General features: G+C 40.5%; 1 protein-coding gene across 7 annotated transcripts in view; it reads left to right on the plus strand.

Annotated features, from left to right (window-relative positions):
• Positions 1-16777, plus strand: part of PTCH1 (patched 1) — a 75111-nt gene that overhangs the window by 45040 nt on the left and 13294 nt on the right. For all 7 annotated transcript variants that reach the window (XM_054185293.1, XM_054185292.1, XM_054185295.1 and 4 more), the window contains 7 exons: positions 659-777; positions 2764-3163; positions 3659-3968; positions 10019-10161; positions 12236-12419; positions 13953-14233; positions 15768-15905. In XM_054185293.1, the coding sequence (XP_054041268.1) occupies positions 659-777; positions 2764-3163; positions 3659-3968; positions 10019-10161; positions 12236-12419; positions 13953-14233; positions 15768-15905 (1575 nt within the window). The remainder of the gene's footprint in view (positions 1-658; positions 778-2763; positions 3164-3658; positions 3969-10018; positions 10162-12235; positions 12420-13952; positions 14234-15767; positions 15906-16777) is intronic.

Here is a 16777-nt window from a genome sequence, read left to right on the forward strand (position 1 = left end):
AAGTCCTGTTAAACACAAGCATATTAATATATAGATTTACTGCGTGGTATGGGATTAATTTTGATTCTCCTTTAAAAATAATTTGTGATAAACCAAAAATGTTGCTCGTTTTGGCTAGACTTTTAAGTACGTCAAGTGCATAATATTTTACTAAATAGATCAGTTCATTAAAATTTACTTAAACCTTTATTTAATTTCTGATTTAGTAGTGTGCTTTAATGTTATTGTGCTGTTTAAATTACTTCAGATCCCTTAAATGTGAGAACTTCAGTTCTAGTTCCAGGTTTGCTTTTGCTTCCATCTTTTTTTACTGTGAGACTCTAAATATGGCAGAATCTCATGCAAAAGTATGATTTGTTGACTCTGTTTTTCGACTTAAAAAATCATTACCACGTCTTCAAGCACAGATGCATTAAAATAATATGAAGGTTATTATTAAAAGAAATTAATTAACTACAATAGGCCTACCATAATCAAATGGGAATGTAAAAATATATCTCCCAGTTTCCTCAGGGAAAAGCTTGAAAGCATCTGTCAGGCTGACATGATAAATGGGTGAGCGGATGAGAAATGAAAGGAAGTTGTATGCTTTGTAAAGCTGATGCTCTACATGAAGCTTAGTAACGGCATCGCTTCTCCTATGATTGATCTCTGCTAGGCAGCGGTTGTGGTGGTATTCAACTTTGCTATGGTTCTGCTGATTTTTCCTGCCATCCTGAGCATGGACCTTTATCGTCGGGAAGACAGGAGACTGGATATATTCTGCTGTTTTACAAGGTGAGAATGTGTGATAGATTGATGTATGAGGTGGATCCTTTTTGTGGTCAGCAATCAGTGCTACCATTCCTTGTGAGGAGTGGGAGTTCTTCATTGTAGCACGGTCAGTATGTTATTGTTGTGATTTCATTGCTAGTGATTGGCTTACATTTGCTACCTTTGTTTTTACCTGACTGAGGGGAAAAGTTAAAATACACACACCCCCTTCATTCATATGTATGTTCATTTTGACTGTTGAAGGACAACTTTTTGAAAGCAAGTAAAAAGGTCCATGCTTTAGGAGTGTCTTCAAGTATTTTTTAGAATGCTGTGGTGTACTGCAAGGTGTCCAGTGCTACCTAGTATTGTGTAATCTTGGAAGACTGTACATAACTCAGGGGCCTGAGAAGCCTTCCTTACAGTTAGCCACTATATGCTGTTTATTTATGCTTTTTATGCCTTTAAACTTAAATACATAAATATAATGTATAAACTGTGAAATCACTTGCCCTTATCCGAGTTTTTTATAGGACTACAAGGAATGCAGGATGATCAATACCATTACAGGATAATGCTTGATAAAGTTTCTGTTATGGCTGCGATAGTAATTTAGAGTGGTAATACTGCCATTCTAAAGAGTGTATACCCAAACTTTTACCTGATACACGGCCAGCGCTTAGCGTAGAGTGTGGCTAGGAGGAGTCTACTGTCATCAGTGGAGCCACTGCTTAGAAATTAAGCATGTTTTCTTACCTTACTTTTTGCTTTTGCTTGCAATGAAGAGGATCAGCTGCGTTTCTACACGTATACTCTTACTGTCATAACAAGGATGTGGAGAATCCACCTTGTGTCATCTTAGCCTTTTACACCCACCTAGCAGCTGACATAATTTGACATTTTAATTTTAACGTCAAAGAGAGAAAGCACTTTCCTAAATTTGCTTTTGAGGGAGTGGTTAGAACAGGGAGTTGATCCCAAGCCAGGACTCCTGCTTTCTATTTCTGATTCAGTTGTAATTTCAGTAGATGGCCTAATGCACTTGAATGTTGGAGCCCTGATTCTGAGAAATACAGGGCAATCAGACCTTATATTTATTCCCCTATCTCAAGTAGCACCGAATGTGTATCAGAATTTGGGCCCATTTACATATGAGGAAATGCACTTAATGAGAACTTGCTTTGTTTAGGTAGGCAATGTTCTGAATTCCTCTTGTTTTTGTAGGATTTGTCCTCTTGGTGAAAAATCTCTTCCACTGTTTTCTATCATCATTTTGTCATTTCTTATTTACAGGAAGAGGTTTGTCTCTGATAATTTTTTTTTTTTATAAACGAGGTATTTATTAGGGTCTCATGTAGACTAAAATAGAGGGAATGCTTCAATTACTTCTGTAATTTTGTCTCTTTGTGTTCCTCATCCTTCCTAGGAATTAATACTTATGTATGTTTACTTAATTCTTAAAACAATCGGTCAGTGTATGGCAAGTGGTTTCAACCTGCCTCCCAAAAGTCTGAGATCTTATCCAGAAGGCCCAAGTATTATTTAACAGTTATTTTAATAGTTCTAAACGGAAGAACTCAGTATGTCATGTGTTTACATTTTGATCTAAATAGCTTAATTATCAGCATGGGCACGTAAATGCAAACTCATACACATATTGTGCATTCAGACTGTGTGCAACTACCTGAGTATTGACCTGATCAGCATGTGTAATTAATAGAGTGGTGTGGGTAGATGTCAGTGTCTTCAGATAGATTCTGGTTCCTTGTTTCCTAAGCACAAGAAGTATACACATATTCTCAGAGGTGCACACTTTGAACCATGTCAGAGAAACATTTCCTAAAGATACAGAACAAAATTTGCATCAAAGCACTACACTTTAAATTCATATAGACCATCTAATAGAAGCAGGAGCAGTCTCAGATGGAACCAGGTTACCCTATCTAGTCTGAATAAAATAAAGATGTATCTAAATGCAAACAGATGTTTTTCTCTTCTCTTCACTTACAGTCCGTGTGTCACCAGAGTGATTCAGATTGAGCCTCAAGCATATGCGGAAAATGACAATACCTGCTACAGTCCTCCACCCCCATACAGTAGTCACAGTTTTGCACATGAAACTCAGATTACAATGCAGTCTACAGTGCAGTTGCGCACAGAATACGATCCCCATACGCAGGTGTACTACACCACAGCAGAGCCTCGCTCAGAAATATCTGTGCAGCCAGTGACCGTGACGCAAGATAATCTTAGCTGCCAGAGTCCAGAAAGCACAAGCTCGACGAGGGATTTGCTTTCCCAATTCTCAGACTCCAGTATGCATTGCCTTGAGCCACCCTGTACGAAGTGGACACTCTCATCTTTTGCAGAAAAGCATTATGCTCCATTCCTCCTAAAACCAAAAGCTAAGGTAATCAGGGAACTATTTACCTGTTTCTCAAAAATAGACTTCTGCCTCACCCAGTAGTAAAATTATCCTGGCAGTGGTATTAAATATAAGGAATAAATAGAATTCTTTTGGAATAACAATTCTTAATAATTTTACAGCTAATTTCATACTTCAAAAGTTTTATCTTGTGTGTGCTGTAGAGACATACGTTTCAAATACAAGTTACGGGTGAGGGCTTTGTTGACTTTCAGTAGCATAAGCTTGTGAATAGTGAAACTAAAGCCACTTTTAAACTTTGTTATGATATAAATTTCTCATGCGTGATGCAGAGACCCTTCATTAAAGCACAAATTACCTTAGCCTTGTAGTGTACATGTGTATGAAAAAAAAAAGAATAAAGGCGTTAAAGTAGACTGACGGGTTTTAATTTTGAACCCGGCTTTCTAGTGTGCCATTATGAATTGTTAGTTTCCTTTAGAAACCTAAAACAAAATGCATTTCCATTTTCTGTTGCAGATTGTGGTTATTTTTCTTTTTCTGGGTTTACTTGGGCTCAGCCTTTATGGAACTACCCGGGTGAGAGATGGACTAGATCTCACAGACATTGTGCCACGGGAGACACGGGAATATGACTTTATTGCCGCACAGTTCAAGTACTTTTCATTCTACAACATGTATATTGTGACACAGAAAGCAGACTATCCAAACGTCCAGCACTTACTTTATGAACTTCACAGAAGTTTCAGCAATGTGACATACGTTTTGTTGGAAGAGGACAGGCAGCTTCCCAAAATGTGGTTGCACTATTTTCGAGACTGGCTGCAAGGTAAGAGAGAGTTGCATGAACTTTTCTTGACTGTACAGTAGTAACCACTTGCTAGTAATGCTCCCCTCTTCGAATACAGTCACACAGTTAAAAGACCGCAAGCAGGAGGGCAAACGCCCAGGTGCTGATCTGAACTTGCACGTTGACTTGCTGTTTCTCCAGCAGGTCACTTAAATTCTTTGTAGCTAAGTTTACTCCCCAGTAAGACAGTTGTGAAGCTTTAAGAGATTGTATCTATGAGAGGCCATCTCAGGCCATTCATTTCTAAACAGCTAATGAAGAGTTCTGCTTTATAATTAATAGCCAAATATGGCCCGCTGTCTTGGGAAAATAAATGTTTGATGAGTGTTTGAGCACAGTAAATGAAAAGTCCCCATCCGGCAATGTATTTTGGCACAGACTTAACTTTCAGCACATGAGCGATCCTGTTGGCTTCAGCTGGGACTGCTGGCATGAAGAAAATTCAGTGTGGCTTATGTGTTTTATTGGACTGGGAACTTACTATGCGTTCTAGATTTCCAGTCAAGTATCCTCACTCTTTCTATGGTGCTGCTTTTTCTGTGGTTAATTGCAATGGGGCAGAGGAAGACAAGAGAAGGCATGGCCTTTCAAGTGCTATGATGATAATTATATCAAAGTAAGCTTATTAAAGATATTAAAGATAGTATAATTACACATGTTGAGACAAATAACTGCTTTTTATTTAAAATAAATAGTACTGTTAACATCTCAGCAAGTTCTGCCCAAGAGTACTTCTGCCCTACCTCTGTCTTTCTGTTGGGAGAATCTCCAGGAAGCTTTTGCCAACAGAAAAATAAGTTGTGCTGACCTAGTGAGACTGTAAATTTTAACCTTAACTGTTTACAGATGACCAGTGTTGCCAGTGATTCTTAGAGAACATGTAGGTAACTGTTAGTATTTGGGGTATTCCTTCTGAGACTCTATCAGGCAGTATTAGGAAAGCGAATGCATCTGAGTGATGCATCTAAACAAAATGATCAAGTTTCCTGTGTGTTTAATGCACTGATAAATCATGCAAAGCAGTATTTCAGCCGTTAGCTTTGGGTTTTTTAATAGGTTTTAAATATATTGGATCCATTCATTACAGTCTACTTACTGGAAGTTTTACTTAAAATATTGTGCTCACATAAGCATATTGAGCTGTAAGGGGAGGTATTACTGGCAGGGAGAAAATTCAGCATAGCTTAGATGTTTTGGTGGATTGGAACCTTACTGTACTTTCTAGATTTCTAAGCAGGCATCTTTCTACATTCTTTTCCAAATTCTCTTGTACCTCTGCTGTTTATTTTATTTCTTTTGTGGGTATTTTTTGTTCTTGTTCCAAAACAGTAGGAAAAAACGTGTCTGGTGTTCCCCCTTCCACCTTCCTGCCTCCCCCACCCCGCAAAACCTGTGAGGGAGACGTAAATCTGGGATCTTGTTCTCAGCACAGACTGCCAATGATACAGTCGGGAAGAGGTGTCCTTGGATCTACTCCCTTGCTGGCTTGCCAGAGTGAAACGCTGGAGGCTACCCCACTTGGTGTTGCTCCCAGCAGTACCCGCATTCCCACTGCCCTTCTCTAAGGCCCACCACATACTTTCCCAGACTTCTACACTTCTTGCACTTAGGATGCCTCTGTCGTCTTTGTCATCACCTCCTTCTGCTAAGGACTGTTGGTGTGCCCCTGGCTCAGTGCCAAGGGCCCGCACATCTCCTTCTCCGTGCTGTATGTCTGTGCTCATAGGTGACCTTTCCAGATCTGCTCTTCTGTCAGCGGTGTTCCTGTTCTCTCCTTCTTGCCCATAGTTCAGCAGAGGGCCATGAAGATGATCAGAGGGCTGGAGCACCTCTGCTATGAGGACAGGCTGAGAGAGTTGGGGTTGTTCAGCCTGGAGAAGAGAAGGCTCCAGGGAGACCTTAGAGCAGCCTTCCAGTACCTGAAGGGGGCCTACAGGAAAGATGGGGAGGGACTCTATCAGGGAGTGAGATGACAGGACACGGAGTAACAGCCTCAAACTGAAAGAGGGTAGATTTAGATCGGGTATTAGGAAGAAATTCTTTACTGTGAGGGTGGTGAGACACTGGAACAGGTTGCCCAGAGAAGCTGTGGGTGCCCCATCCCTGGAAGTGTGCAGGACCAGGCTGGATGGGGCTTTGAGCAGCCTGGTCTAGTGGGAGGTGTCCCTGCCCATGGCAGGGGGGTTGGAACTAGGTGATCTTTAAGGTCCCTTCCAACCCGAACCATTCTATGATTCTATAGTTACCTTTCCTCTTCCAGCCAACATTAGCCTGACTGTCCTTCTTCATTGTTCTCTGCTTTTCTTCCACTAGAGGAGCTGTGAGTATTGCTGGTACCCTGGACATACCAACAGGGGTGTGGAGCTAAAATGTTATGCAGGAACAGTCAGGGAGACTCCAGGAAGCAGTGACTTGCAGTGGTGGTTCAAGTGGACATGCCAGCCGTGTGACAGAAAACACATTGCTTGGCCCCTTGATCACCCACAGCTTTAGAATTAATCATAATGATTACTAATTAGCATTCATGTCTGTGTCCTCACCCCTCCTCCCCACCTTCCCCAAGAGAGGCACAATTAATACAAACCAGCTGCTTTGTAAAGACAGAGGGCTGTCTTCACAGAGCGTGATACTGCATTCACAAAGATGGAAATAGGAAGAATATTGAGATGTATCAATAGAAAGAAGTCATGTTTTAAAATGGTACAGGGCATTAATGTAGTAGGGGCTAACTAAATTGTTATACTAAAAGCTACCATACTTGTTATAGTTAGGGAATTATCTCAAGGTGTAGACACTAATAGGCAGAACAACATCTGGTTGCTACCAACCGGAGCTGATGCTGAGGGGGTAAAGGGGAGGGAAGGTGTAAACAGTTTGGAACCAAGGTACAGTTTTTGGCTGGGTTCCGGGAGGACCCTCTGTGAGGTGAGAACAGTTCTACTGGTGCATTTTTACATGCTGGAGGAGCAGGATAATCAAAGTATGCACAACTTTGAACTTCATGGCTAATTCCTGCCAACTTGACTGGGAAATCAGTGCTAGAGATTAATGGCTCAAGATGGCCTTCTGACATGCACACATTTGTCCAGCAGAATGAGGGAAGCAACAGCACCTGAACAAAAGCATTTTTTATCAAGAAGGCGTCCTTGGTCTTAGCCGTACATTTCTCCTTGTTTACTAGTCTTCAGCCTAATGCATTTCTTTTTTCAGAGGTTCCCTTGTATTTTGCTTTCTGGTGTCATACCATATTAGCATATTTTCTGTTACTGAAAACGCAGCAGAAGAGTTAACACTAATCATTACTTTAAACTGGAAATGTTAACATTATTTTTGTAGGTGACTGAATGTAAATGAGGTAGCTTGAATTCCCTGATGGTTTGTCATTAGGCTTTTTTTTGCAAAGGGTAATCTTATCTGGTGTTCCATGGTGTCAGCTGTCCACATTATTCAGTGGGAATTCCTTCTTCACCTCCATTCCTACAACCCACATAGTTTTGGAGGATTTAATTTTCTTCTGAAGCATTAAGCAAAGGTGACTGCTGATATGAAAAAATCCCATATATAAGATTTTTTTAAATTCCCTTAATTTTTATAACTTTTCTGCAGAAAGGGGTCAACAAGTTATTTTTATCTTTCTGACTAGAAACATTTCATTAATTACATTTATAAAAGATTAAATGTCTTTTAAAATCATTGTTATGAACGGTTTATAATGGAGGTACTTTGAAAGCAGCAACTTTGCTATTATTTTCAAAATGTTATGGGAAATTTTAATTATTGAAATTTTGAAATTCTTTAGAAATTAAGTGCAACTGATAGTGATTTCTTGGTATTCTTTCTGCAGACTTTCAGTTTCCGCAAGGTCAGTAATAAAATAACCCAGAGTGTAAAGCACTAAGTGAGCTGAGGAGTAAAGCAATAAAAGGGAGCAGGGTTTGAGGGATGAGCAGACTTGTGAGAACAGATGTGAGAGCTGAGTTTTCACCCGCTGAAGTAATGTTAAATGTACATGCCCTTTTTTGACCTACCTTACAAACACAAATTGGTAATGTCACGTGCCAGTGGGTGTATTTGTTATTGTGTGTCTGTGGAGCCCCTGACAGGGGCTGGATGTTAGTCTGGAAGCTGTGCCCCAACATGCTGTCTATCACAGCAATTTCTGTGCTCCTCCTGCTGAAAGGAGCCATTTTTACTGTAAATTAAGCTGTTCTTTGGTGGTCGTCTTCTTTCCCATGTACTTTTTTGACAGCCTCCTCTTAACCTCCCAAAGTTGTCTTTCACTTGGCTGGTACGATAGCACAAATGGCGTCACTTGGCCACCTTCTGAAAGACTCACATGGAGTTGAACTTGGCAGAGGAGAGATGGATTGGTATTTTTGCATGTCCTAAGCAATGATTTCCCCTCTCCCAGAGCACCAGCAAACAACGTTTTTTCAAAGGGGGGCCTTAAAGTCCTTTGGTGATGCCAGAAAACCTGAGGGCAAACTGTCCTCCTCCTGGGCAGGTGCTGGAGTGCTGCGTGAGGAGATAATGGCAGGTTTCTTTCATAACTTGTTTCTCAGCCTGTTGGCTTATGAGTGGGTACGACTTGGCAGGACAATGTGGGAGGCAGTTTTCTAAGGGAGAGGGGATGAGTTTGTAGATGGGAGCGGGTACTCCAGCCTGGAGACGGTGTTAGCCGGGTGCTTTTTCTCTTCAGTGCTCTTATCTCTGTACAGCTGTAGCTAACCTATCTGATCCGTAATGACAGTTTTCATTACAGCTCTTCAGCACAGCTGCGAGGTGGGTTGGCGATTTCCTCCACCACCACTCCCCCAGCCTTTTCCTTCCCTTCCCTGGACATGTGGTTTGTCATCTGCTTGCACAGAGCCTCCTTATACTGGGCTGTGGCTTCCTGTACTAAATCTGATCCAAATTTGTGCTGTGAGGTATTCCCTCCCCCTTGAAGGGTGGCAAGGAGGAAAATAACAGTTGAGAGTGAATAGGTGTTGGCTGTGATCTTTACATGTGCTGGCAGCAGATCCCACGACTTGTATTAGCTGCACAAGTTGAACAGATGGAACAAATTGACAAAATCGTGTTCACTCACGCTGTGCTCAAGGAGCAGCTGAGTTGCTGTTTGAAGTTGAAAGTTTTGAGTGTGGTTTTTTTTCCTCTTGTAGTGGAATTTCTGCTTATATCGTAGAAGCTATTGTCTCAGTGCTCTGCAGTAGCCTAAAGCAGTTAATGAGAGTGGTGTGTCTTCTCCTCTGTGGCTCAGTGCACTTGGCCAGGTTTTGGTGAGGCAGAGAGGAGTATGGAAGTGTTTCCCTTCTAGATAACAGACTAAATGCCTCTTCTGGTTTTAAGTCCGCAGTAGGTGGTGAAGTTGGATCAGGGCTGAACTCAGCCCTTTTCTGTTCTGGCAACATCCAGGTCAGGGCGAGAAGACTTCACCTTTGTTTTGAGGAGGATGTGTATAAAAGAGGTGAAAAATGAAAATATGCTTATGGAGTTTCAAGTGTGATGATTCTGGAATTCTGGTTCACAAGGAGAAGTGCTTTTCTAGACAAGCTTAGACATTCTAGACAAGCTTAACTCTTCCTCATGTACTTCTCCAAGTAGAGTGCTAGATTGCTCTCAAAAGCTCTGAGAAAGCAGGTCTAGAGGGTCCTAATCCCATCCAATATCTCCTCTTTGCCTTAAGGGGAAGACGGTTTACACCGGTGCACATTGCACCTGCAGATTGCTAGCTCAGCTTTGCTGGTCTGCACAACATGGGAGGCTTCTTTTGAGGCTTTTCCTTTGCACTTTCTTGCTTCCCCTGCATTTCTTTGGGTAAAATCCTGGACATGCAACCGGTACTTTTACCTTCCCACACACTGACAGTAAATGAGAACCCTCAAATTTACAGGCAGCAGGTGGATGATTTTCTTTCTGATTCAGCTATGAAAAAGAGTCATTATTCTTTCTTCCTACTGAAAATTGTTTCTAAGAGTGATTGCTTACCTGCTTGTTCTGTCTTCCCCTTGCCTTCCTTAACGCTTCAGGACTTCAGGATGCATTTGACAGCGACTGGGAAACTGGGAAGATCACTTACAACAATTATAAAAATGGATCTGATGACGCTGTTTTGGCTTACAAACTCTTGGTACAAACAGGCAACCGAGCAAAGCCCATTGACATCAGCCAGGTACTGTGTCAGAGTCCGTACTGGTTTATACAGGAACGCACAAGTCATCAGGAATGGGAGAAAATGCAAAGAGCATGTCGTAGTCTTTTTTCATCTTGATGAATTGAATGCCTGAGTTATACCTTACTGCACGGCCTCACTGACTTTGCGGAAGCCACTTGTTAGTTGCAGACTGGCCTGTGTTGTGAAGTGTTCGAAATCAATACTGGGAATGCCTGCCCTTGATTATTACTGGTTGGCGTATGTTCGGTACTGCTCCAGTGTCCGGCACATTTGGTTTCCACTGAAAATGGTGTAAAAAATGCTTTGCTGCATCCATAGGTAGATGGATGGATTCTGGTCCATGCCAGGCAGAGCCAACGTTAGCCTTGCTGTCCAAAGTGGCATTGTTGCTGATTTGAATCAGATTGCCTTATAGGCTTGACCTTTGCTCAGCCTTCTGCTGTGGCTTTGGATCTAGCATTTGCAATTATTTGGTTAGTTCCTACCAATTCATGCAGAACATAATGTTTTAAAAAATATGTTGATGAATTATAGTGGAAAGAGACTGAAATCGTTACATGCTGTATCATATTTTTGCACCATCATCACTAAATACAGATATACTGTTATAGGACTAAGAGTGGCAGTTGTTTGAGCTGCTTAAATAAAGTATGTCTGAGGTTCTTTTGCAAGGTTGTCACAGCATATTACTCCCATTTGCTGTAGCCATTGGCAGGTGAAAACACATTAGGTTTGACTCCTTATACTAAAATTAGGTATCAAGCCTCTTAAGAAGAAATTCTGCAATAACCTAACTTCTCCTCTCCTAAAGCCATCATTGAGTCGCTGTGCTTTCAGGCAGAAAAATAGTCTTTCTAATGAGCTTCTTGGCAGATCTGCTTATTGTCTTTCTTTTTTTCCTGGCATTAAAGGTGACAGATTTACGGAGTACATTGTTCAAAGTTACTATGGTGTGTAAAACACACTGCTGTATAGCAACATGCAACATGCTGTCAGGTCTGAATGAAGCTTCAGCTATGAATTAAGCAAAGAAAGGGAGTTGAAGAGAAAACCTTCAGTGAGATTTTGTTTAGCAGAGTGTACCAGGTACGCTGTGGAACAAATGTGATTGGGCTGCAGCTGCTGATATAATTTCCTGTGCCTGGGAGGGAGAAAAGTGTGGTGCACCCACAGGGGCTGAGCGCTGTACTGTGCAGTTCCAGAGACAGCTTGAAGACATACAGTTGTTGCATATCCTGTGGACTAATTGAATCCAGATCCTTGGAATCCAGCTTTTTTTTTTAAAAGTGCTGTCACTGTTGTTTTTCATTTCATTAAAAAGACCTGAAACTGGAGCCGAGCCAGAATTTTAAATAAACAAAACAAAAAACCCCAGTAATACTTTTCACCCACAGAGTCCTCTGTGAGAGCTCTAGCTGTGCAGGATTTGGCTACAGAACCCTAGGAGTGTACCACTGCTGTTTACCCCACAGATGCGTTTGCCCACAGTGACCCAAATAACACAGCGCACTCATCTGCTTTCTTGACGCTGGGCATTTTCTGAATACATAGGTCATAGGAGGCAAGTGTTAGCAAAATTTATACAGATGTTGTTTTATTTTTATAGCTCTCCTCCATTTACTGGGTGGCATTTCCTTCAGTGTTAACAACAGAGGTTAACTGCACACAGACGTGTATAGGGACTCTTGCCAGGTTTTCCTTCCCTGTCTTTAAATATGTTTCTCCAACTTGGTTGTTTTTCACTCTTGGCTGCAGGCTTTCAGAATTTGAATTTAATTGGTTCAGTCTATTCTGGAACCATCTGCTGATTTAGTGGTTATTGTGAATATTATATGAGTATTAATTTATAAATAACCACTTTCTACTGTCACTGTATTTTTTTAGATTTTTTTTCATTGTCAAACAATAGTTTACTGATAAGTCACTTCAAGCGAAGCTTCATACTTTTCTCCTTTTCCCCTGCTATGTATATGTGTGTTGCGTCTCCAGGCCATTTGTTGAAAGGTTTGCAGCTAGAGCCCCAAGAGCAAAACTCAACTCTGAAAGGCTTCTGATTTTTTCCATTTTGCAGTTGACTAAACAGCGTCTGGTGGATGCGGATGGAATCATTAACCCAAATGCTTTCTACATCTACCTGACAGCCTGGGTTAGCAATGACCCTGTGGCCTATGCTGCCTCGCAAGCCAACATCCGGCCTCACCGCCCAGAGTGGGTCCATGACAAAGCAGACTATATGCCAGAAACAAGGCTGAGAAGTAAGTAGCGTTTCATCTTAATGCCTTACAGTTTATATAAGCGCCCCACTCCTTCCTTCAAGAACCAGTAACTCCGTAGTTGGCTGATGCTGTACAGGGCTCAGAAGCGTAAACAGGACAATATATTGTGTTACTCTGTAATCTTGAGAGACCTGTGCACCATTGCAAATGTCCACCACTGCAGGGTTTTATCGGGTTGAAAAATGAGTTTTGTTACAGTTTAAAGCTCTAAGAACTTACAGTAAGCATGGCTTTTCAGTGTCACCTCATAGTTCTGTCTGTGAGAAAAACCTAGAGATTGCACGAAATTCCTGCCTCTGTCATTCTGAAGTTACATCACTTAGGTTATATAATGTTTATCCTCAATTCTTAATACCTAAGGGATTTTTATCAAGTTAATTCATGTGCTAAGCTACCAACACTGATACAGTATAAGAGCTACTTAGGTAGGGGAGCATTCCCATTCTGTGCCATTCACTGCTTTCCTGAGCAGCAATGCCAGTTTGCATAGCTTTGCTTCAGCTTTCAATTTATTGTGAGGATTGCTAGTTGGACACCAGCGGGGAAGGGGAGAGGGCATATGGGGGAGGACTGGTGTACTTGAAAATGTGACTGGGTAACCAGCTAGCCATGCTTCAGTGTATCCGAACCTGAGAGCTTTGTGGCAGTCAGCCAAGTCTTGTCTTAATGAAAATTTATAGTTGAGATTAATAATAGGGCAAATCATGTTTAGCAAGTCAACTGAATGACCCTGCAGGGTCTGGAACACACAACGGCAGTAACAAAATGCTCCTCATGGAAGCTTTTTTTTTCTTGTCATACAGTAGACTTAGCGTTGCACCCAAAAAGAAGCATGGAGAGTGTTGGTTTGTCGAATTATTAAAGGATAAACAGTTAAGTATTTCCTCAGTAAACCAATACTTTTATATTAGTTTTTTTTCCCAGTTATTTGCATCAGTAACAGAACATGGATTTCTGAATCTGACTTTGACTTTCAAAATATTCAATGGAAATGTTAAAAACCAACAAGTATGATCGAGCATTAGTTTTTCTCTGGTTCTGTGTGAGTGGACCTCAGTTAATTTCAGGGAAAGGACCTTTGATTTCAAAGGAACTGCACTTGCATAAAAGAAGAGCATTTGAATAAAATGTTTAAGATGATGTGATCTTCTACTTTTTATTGTAGTTAGGGATTTTTTGGCCAGGTATTCAGTAAAAACTATTATAGCACTGATGAGGATTAAATACATGTATTGAAATATATCTGTTAAATTACATAGAATTTTTTGGGGACTTGATGTAGACTGTGTTCATCCCATTGCACTGCATGACAAAATACAGCGATCACCTGTACTGCTTCCGCTTTCAATTTATTGGGAAGTTGTTAAAATGTCACTTGTTCCAAAGAAATAAAATTTAAATTCAACAGTTTTAAGCATTTTGCTGTGGAGAACAAAGTGTTTTGTTAATCGTGCTCCCTGTGTATCTTCTTCTTTCCAAAAACATACTTTAACACTGCTATCCTTCTCCTAGTTCCAGCAGCTGAGCCCATAGAATATGCTCAGTTTCCTTTCTACCTCAACGGATTGCGTGAAACTTCTGATTTTGTGGAGGCTATCGAGAAAGTGAGAGCTATCTGTAGTAACTACACCAGCCTGGGGATCGCCAGCTACCCAAATGGTTACCCGTTTCTGTTTTGGGAGCAGTACATTGGGCTTCGTCACTGGCTCCTCTTATCCATTAGTGTGGTTTTGGCTTGCACGTTTCTGGTGTGTGCCCTCTTCCTCCTAAACCCCTGGACGGCTGGGATCATTGTAAGTTTATTATAAGGGTCTTTGTTGAAGTCAAATTCCTTTCAGCATAGCTCTTGCTGTAGTCGGGAAGGTTTTGTTTATGTCTGGGCCTCTGGTGGAGTATATTGCATCATTCATTATATATTTATTCAACTTGAGGGGGTAGGGTTCATGCTCAAGGTACAAACCTTAATAACCTTAATCTTTTGACCACCTTTTTTGCAGCTTTAAAGGTTTCTTAGAAAGGTACATAAACTTTTACCCTTGCTCAGATGCACACTAACATGAGAAATAAAGACACAGAGGAAAATTAAGAGCTTTATTAAATACTGAAGTTATTCCTAGTTATGTATTCCTTGTCCCCTTTTATCAGACATAGTTATTTTTCAAGGCAGTTGCTTGTGACTAACTTGCCCGTAAATTTTCCCACTGATTTCTGAATGCAGTCTTTCTGGAAAAACTGAAGTGGTTGGGCTGTATGGAACACACTGGAAAGAGTATAACTGAGCTATCAAGGAGAAAGAGCCATAAAATTATAAACTGAAGAGAATACTCCTCCGTGCTTTCTGCAAGGCCCCATCAGCCTCTCAGTAAACATTCAAGTTAAATTGAATGATGATGTTCCTATGTTTAAATTCCATAAACTATCGTATGGTTTATAAAATGCCAGAAGTAGAAAAGCGTAAAACAGTTACTAGTTTTTGTAATGTACGTTTATACGGCAGGTATGTTAAAAGGTAAATGTTTAGTCTAGAATATTTTTCATAGCACTTAATCAAGCAATTTATGTTATTACTCTTGATTCATTAGCTTATAAAATCATTTATTGTAGTGCATAATTTTTTCCCTTGGAAAAGGCGTTTATTTTCAGAGTCCACCATTGCTTTTATAAGTATGTCAATATCTTTTTTCCTGCTCGGCTTTAGCAACTTTTAAAGTTGATTCTACAGATTTCCTCCCCTCCCTTTTCCTCTATTTTTTTTACAAGGTAGATGAAAGAAAAATAAAAGCTTTCCCTCAGATTTAACTGTTCACTTTGTCTGTCTCAATGCCTCCAAGTATCTTAAAAGTTCAGAGCCCCTCTGTAACCTGAAACTCATCAGCTGATTATGCCATTCACTTTCTTCTGGGCTTTATACCTACTCAGAAGTCATCCTCACTGATATTTGCAGTTCTACAAAAAGAATTCCAATACAGGTAGTTGAAAGTTACTTTTTCTGGAAGGATTGTCTGAGAAACAGGTGAAAAAGAGAAAAAATATGTTTGAGGGAGTATCCATGATACAGAAGAAATTGTTTTTTAGATCACTGATAAATTGTAACCCATGCAAAATTGATGCTTAGTCTGTTAACTGGTTCTTAGGAGTATAATTTTAACTGGCTCTTCAGCAAGTCATTGCCATTGAGCACAACAAAACAAGGAAAAGCAGGTTGTCTTTGGGAATATAGGATGGCTTTGAGGAGTATGGTTTATAATCACCATGTTGTTTTTAAATATCTTTCTCTTCATGTGTCTGGAGTATTAGAAGTTACTAACATCTGTTTGAAATTTCTAGGTGGTGGTGCTGGCTCTAATGACTGTGGAGCTGTTTGGCATGATGGGTCTAATTGGAATAAAGCTGAGTGCAGTGCCTGTGGTTATCCTGATTGCTTCTGTTGGCATTGGCGTGGAATTCACTGTTCATGTTGCTTTGGTACGTAAAATCAGGAAGCATTTTTAAAATAAAATATCATTAAATATTATCAGTATTGATGTCTATTTATTATTAATGAAAATTTTTTTGAAATTGTGGCAATGTTAGGATCACAAATCCTTATTTAATCTCCTGAGTCAGTGACATGATTCTCAGAAAGAAGCTGGTCACAGCTTTGTGTGCCATTCGATTTATCTTGATAGAGCAGAGTTGATCTTGGTGAGGCGGTTCCTAACTATTGAGGCATTCTCCCAGGAGATAAAAGGCGATACATTACCTGTGATATCTAATTGTCTGAGTGTTGCAAATAGATAGAGAAAGCAGAGCTCTCAATGCACCTTACTTCAGTCCAGACTCTCCTGGTCCTTGTCTGCAGCCTCACTGTTGTTGCCTCAGTGCTGTGTAGCTGTTTGTTGCCTCTTGCATTCTGTGTCTTGTGGAAGAGAAGCCTTTAAAGATTTTCAAAATCACATATAGTGTCATTTGATTTCTCTGGACCACTAAAATTTGAATGTATTTGGGTTTATTTTCCACTTGAAAAATCTGCACCTTCTTTTTAGAACCCATTAGCTATTAATAGTGTGCACAAACGCAGTCTGTAGGAAAATAGTTTTCCGATGTGATGAAGAAGAGCAGTGAGGGGGGAAAGAAGTATGTCTTATATAAAGATTTTCAGCATTTTTCAAGGCCAAGTGTCCAAATCTTGAGTGCTCCTACTCACTCAGCTTAGTCAACCTGATGTCCAAAAATGCACAGAAACAACTGTGTGCTTGCAAGGCAGCAGTTCTGGGAGTTCCAGATACGCAAAAGTCATCTTGCTTTATTTGGTGACAAAGAATAGAGTGCTATTTTTCTGTGGTCGCATTTGACAA

The sequence above is a fragment of the Rissa tridactyla genome, chromosome Z (assembly GCF_028500815.1).
Source record: "Rissa tridactyla isolate bRisTri1 chromosome Z, bRisTri1.patW.cur.20221130, whole genome shotgun sequence".
Lineage (NCBI taxonomy): Eukaryota > Metazoa > Chordata > Aves > Charadriiformes > Laridae > Rissa > Rissa tridactyla.